This window comes from Gavialis gangeticus, unplaced genomic scaffold, assembly GCF_001723915.1.
Source record: "Gavialis gangeticus isolate Ggan-Ray unplaced genomic scaffold, GavGan_comp1, whole genome shotgun sequence".
Taxonomy (NCBI): domain Eukaryota; kingdom Metazoa; phylum Chordata; order Crocodylia; family Gavialidae; genus Gavialis; species Gavialis gangeticus.
This window is the reverse complement of record NW_017729004.1, coordinates 55,925,301-55,931,300: the sequence shown is the minus strand read 5'-3', so window position 1 is coordinate 55,931,300 and position 6,000 is coordinate 55,925,301. Positions and strand designations below refer to the sequence as shown.

General features: G+C 41.1%; 1 protein-coding gene across 2 annotated transcripts in view; it reads right to left on the bottom strand.

Annotated features, from left to right (window-relative positions):
* The window catches only part of VPS50 (VPS50, EARP/GARPII complex subunit), a 164,079-nt gene that overhangs the window by 114,168 nt on the left and 43,911 nt on the right, over positions 1–6,000 (bottom strand). For both annotated transcript variants that reach the window (XM_019508428.1, XM_019508429.1), the window contains exon 12: positions 1,031–1,171. In XM_019508428.1, coding sequence (XP_019363973.1) covers positions 1,031–1,171 — 141 coding nt within the window. The remainder of the gene's footprint in view (positions 1–1,030; positions 1,172–6,000) is intronic.

Below are 6,000 nucleotides of genomic sequence, written 5' to 3'. Positions count from 1 at the left end.
CCGTCCCCTCCATGCCACTTCTGCCCCCTGCAGCTTTGCCCCACCCTTCCCCCATCCTCTCCTACCTCACCTACCCCTCCACCTCCCCTTATCTTTGCTACAGCACTGGTAGGCTCCTTCTCTGCTGCAACCTGGGGCACAATGTATGACTCCAATCTGGCCCTATAGCAGCAATGCAGCACCAAAACTGCTACTACAGAACCGGGCTGTGCTCCATGCTGTAATGGAAACAAAGCCAGACAGCACCACAACAAAACTAAGGAGGGGTGTGAGGGAGGGGAACAGTGGGGGACCAAAGTTGCAGGAGAGGAGCACAGGGAGCAGGAAGCAACTGGGACACTGGCTCTGACCTGATATTAGGGCCAGAGCTGCAGCAGCTGCCTGGCTCATGCTGCCTCATACTTGACTGTAAAATGAGAGGTTCCCCCCACCCCATATGTTAAATGGGGAAAAACCTTGTCTTTTAATCAAGTATATATGGTATTTTTTTTCCATAAATTTACAAACAAACTTCTTCGCTTCTAACTATAATTTTAATTTACTTTTAAGAGCTCTATGCACATAAATCAACAATAGAACTGTTTCGATCCCTTTAACTTTAGTGAATCTTAGTTCAAGCTTTAGGACAGAAGATTAAACTAATGCGCTGCTTGATCCCACTGAAGTTAAAGGTAACACTCACATGGATTTCAACAGATGTGAAGTCAAGTCCTAGACATGGCAGTCAGGAAGTGTTTATCTCCTATGAACTCTTGTAATTTAAGTCTGTTTTATATTAATTTATATTTGAGTACATAATGACACTTTTAAACATAAAAGCACCAAATATTAACTTTATCCAAGCTAATACTATGTTATGACTCAGTCATTTACTCCATGACATTTTATTAAGAAATGGTAATAACAACTGCATCTTATTTTAATAATATGGAATGTGTCTATAAAGAAACATATAAGCAATGCATCCCAAAGTGACAGATTTTTTTTTTTTTAATTGCAAATACTACTTAAAATAACTGTTACCACGTACGGTGCAGAGGTCCTTGTACTGTAGCTTCTGAAATTTGGTGTCTGTGTTTCCTGCACACAGTTCTACATACCCAAGAACTACTTGAAAAACAGTGTTGTGAATGGCTTGAGTGAAGTGCATATGTAGTTGGTCCATTGCTGTCTAAAAAAAGAAAAAGCAAAAAAACATTATGCTCAACTGATTACCTACTGAATCCCTACTCATTCCAACCATTTTTTGAGTCACTAGTTCGTATTTTGCAGTCCTACATCCAGTGGTGGATTTACAGTTAGTGGGGCCCTGTGATCCAAGCAGAGTGCAGGGCCCCCATCTCCCGCGCCATGGCACGTCCAGGGGGAATTAGCGCAGCACACCGGCCATGGGAGAGGGGCGGTGGCTGGAATTTTGGGCCAGAATAGCTAAAGAAGCCCACAACCCAGTGTGGGGGAGGGAAGGCCACAAACAAAACGTGGGAGGCTCTCTGGCAGCAGTGTCGGCAGTAGGGCCCTCTGTTGTTGGGGGCCCCATGCCACCACAGTTTGTTTCACAGTAAATCCGCCACTGCCTGCATCCTATAAGCACAAGATATTTTCTTCATTCTAAAGCATCTGATCTAGCATTTGGCAGTATTAAAAATATGTTGTTCAAGTGAGCCCACACATTCCCAGTTTAGTGAATAACTCATGTGTACCCACCATTATTTACCACTCCACTATTTTTGGATCACATGCAATTTTTGCTATCAATAATTTCATGACTTCCATCATATCACTAACAAAGATATTAAACAGGCTATGCTTGGAAAAAACCCTCCTTTAGGATCTCATTAGAAATACTGCCCCCTGTGATGCTGGAAATTCAGTACGCTGTCAGTAAGGTAGCTAAAAAAATCTTATTCAAAACTTAAATGCCAATTACAGTTTACACAGTTATTTCAAACATGCTTTTACTAAGCAATTACCAGTTAAAAAAACATTTACATCTTAACAAGAACACAGTCAAAAGTACTGATCAGACAACTTGGCGTTATTAGTATTACTTGGACAACTATTAAAGCCCTAAATAACTGCATCAGGGATGAGATTTCACATTACATAGCTTCTTCCATCACGACAGGCTTACCAGTTTTAATACCTTTTCTATTTGGACATGTTTTTGTTGCATTTGATTAAGTAGGGAAACCTCAATTTTTGCCATTCACCTTAGAAAAATCTCAGGCAAGTGTCTCAGTAAGTGGGGACAGCTGGACAGACACACCAAGGACTTGCTTGAAAGGGCCAATTCTGCCTGAGTATTCCTGGGTGGGCAGGATGGGGCCCCTGAAGCCCCCAGAGCAAGTCACTGAAGAGGACGGACAGCCCCAGGATGCCTACATATTCCCACCATAAGCAAACAGACACCAACTGCAATAAAGTGGCACAAATTATTATTACCTGTTGCTGCAACCACAACTTGGGACATTTTTAGTACAAAAAAAGATAGGGATGTCTGTTTGCTTTCACTTTGTACCACCATAAACATTTTTACGGCAACACAAAGGTGACATCTATTTCCACCCCAAGACACTATACCTGCGAACATAGGTGTCCCTTTGATGTATACTACAGGAATCCTGCAAACCGTGTTATTTTGTAACAGTATTGAAGGCAGTCTCTGAATTCTTTCTGAATTACAGTAGAAGTACTTTCAAGTACTTGCACTGAGAGTACCTGAACCGAGTTTATAACATGATGTTCTTCTAAAACTGGATTAGACACCAATAGGAGGGAGAATCATTCCTACTTGAGAGTTGCAAGAGATTGCAGGGTAGCACACCCTAGCCAGTTTTCTGACTCTACATCAATTGGTAGCTTCCTTTACACCATAATTTCTGTCTCCATAATTGGATGGCTATTTCTCATTTCATTTTTTTTCAGCTTTGCTATTCATTTAACATGAGCTGCACTGATTTTGTATAATGCTGTGTTTTTTTAATAGAATGTCATGTGGGACTAAATCAAATGCCTGACCAGGCTAACTATGTAACATTAATGATTACCTTTACCAAACCCGTAATTCCATCAAAAACGTATCAAACTTCTTTGGCAAAACCTATCAATTGGAATTAAAAAGGTGCTAATGACCTTCATGCTTCATCCACTGTGTCCCATATCAGCCTTTGTTATTCTGCCTGGCATGAAAATCAAGCTAAGGGGCCTATAGTTTTCCGAATCATTTCATTTACCTTTTCAGAAGTCATGTAACACCAGCATTTTTTTCCCCCCCAGCCCTGCAGAACTTCCCCTCTGTTCCAAGATTTGTTAAAAAATCACTATTAACGTTCAGAGAGCTCTCTGACCAATTCTTTTAATAGGGCTGAGTGCAGATTATCTGGTTCTGCAGCCTTAAAAATGTTTAATAGCTGCTATTTAACTTTGTTCCCAGTTACTAATGGAAAACAGCAGTTCATATCTTGGTGATGAGTAAGGACTCATTCTACTTCTTTTCACATGCCAAATGGAAATGAAAATAAACCAGTCTGACTTTCCTAATAACCCTACCTCGAATTAGATAGCTAATATGAATGGAGTAAAAAAGGAAGATGGTAAAGAACGTTCAGGACTAAAGAGCAATTAAAATCACTGAAGCGACTTTGATAATTGAACAAAGCCCCAAAAGAAACTCCAGGACATCTAAAATTTACAATATACCGTTGATGTTTAATGCTTTGGGGGTTTTTTTCCTTATACCGAATAAAGAGAACAAGGAAAAACAAAACCACAAAACAAATTCTATGCACTTGTAATAGGATCTTGCTCGCTCACTCTGAACCCAAGAATACATTAATGAGGCAGGTCTGGGGCCAAACACAGCATGCCAGAGATTAATGTTCTGAGACCAGGGACAGAAGGATGCCCTGGAGTATCTTCATCAGCCAGTTCAAGCCTGCAGTATGGAAATTGGTGCGGAGAGGCAGGTTATGCTCCAGAACCTGCCGCCAGAGCTTGCTGCCACCACAGTACATATACTAGATTAACCATGCCTCTGAAAATAGCAAAACAAGACAAATACATGAGCAGAAATGTACTAGCCAAGTCATCACCTCCCCATCCTCATTAGACCACAGGGATTTTGCTTAAGAACCCAAATTAACCTTTTACCTGGTCTGGTATAATGACAGCCCAGAAATCCACCACTCCCCAGACGTCATAAAGCTCAACCTAACCTAAGTACTCCCTCCTAAAATTCTTCTCAACTAGCCCATCACATTTCCTCTGGATCTAAAGAGTCTAGCCCTTTGGAATTAACTAGATTAATTTCTTACTGTTTCAATTTAAGGAAGGGATTAACAATGAATTTACAGCAGAATAAGTGATGCATAATAACTACCAAATTTACTCAAGTACAAGATGAGGTTCCCCGCCCCACAATTGGCATGGGGAAAAACACCCCTTGTCTTATCACATACAAGGAAATCTCATGAAATACTCTGCCTGTCATTAAACCGATGCCAAAAGTAGCATGTGCCCAGAGTGGAAACCAACTATGAAGCTGATTAAATCCAGCCAACACTGAGTATGACTATAAAACACATGGCCCACATTGGTCAAACATGCTGATAGGATTAATTCACCCTTTCTGAATAAGACATATGACAGTGCCCACGAAGTGCAATCCCCTCACCACTGACTCTTTTTCAAGTCATGGTGAGACGCAACATTGCACACACTGTTGCCTTTGCTCAGCCTGGTACATATGATTAGTATGGCTCTGTCCTCCACAAAGTGAAGCCAGAACAGTAGAGAGGGGGGAAGGGACTGCCAGGGGAAAAAGCTGGGGGGAAGCAGAGAACGAACAGCTGTCTGACCACCTGCCCCCAGATTTAAATTCGCTGCTGTAGAAGTGGGAAGGGGACAAATTCAAGGAAAACCTCCAATAATTAGAGTCTATCCCTGGAAAATTATAACAAGTTTGTAAATTTTCCACATATAAAATTTAAGTATTGGGGAGCTGTCTTATAAAGTCAGGATCATCTTCCATTTGAGTAAATATGCTATTTATGTGCCTGCAGTTACCCATTCATGAGCAAATGCTTAATCGGTTGAAAATTAAGCATATTGTAAGCCATCTAAATACAAAACCAAGTTTCTATCTATCTGTTACTTTAGGAGGATGACATTCACTTGGTCCACCCAGTAGACGACCTATGGGCACAGGTGTGCCACAAGCTGCCCCGTACAGTTTTAGAATCCCATTCTCTAAAAGCCAGACGCTACGTCATATTTATTAACATTCACCACTTGTGGATAAGCCACTGTGTTGGCTGCCTCACAAAGCTTCATCACCATAGCACCAATAGCTGACTTGCCAAAATAAGTTAATTTGTTACAGACCTATGTTATCATGGGGCTTCCAGGTGGCAATAGACCAGTAAGATATGGTCCCCCTCTCAATTACATGGTCTGGTGCAAGAGGCTCAGGACAAGCTCTTCACAAAGTTCAGGAACAATCTATTCCTCTTATGGAATTTATGAAGCTGCTGCTCTTTATTTTTAAGTCTGCATTACAGTGTGGTCCCATCACACTTTACAACCAATCTGTATCAGATACATCAGTCATACTGAATCTGCCTCAGTTGCGGCTGCAATACCTAGCATGCCATGAACAAAACACATTCTGGATCCTGATATGTAATGCACTTCATAAACATCTCTCAATGTCATCCAGAGTCCAGTACCTGCCCTGCTGCAAAACATTCCCCCGTCAAGCAGAAATTATTTGTTTGATGGACACATGCCTTGCTCCCCTCATTGGGCAGACAGAATTGAGAAATATATGCAGCCATAAATACCTCAGCAAAATGCAATAGCAAGCTGAAATCAATTCTGCATATGACCGCTCTCACAGGTCATATTAGCACCACATTACACTACAAATGAATCTATAGAGAAGTTCCAAATCACAAGGAGTAAACATATTCTAGGATCATACCAGAATTAATAGCAACAAAC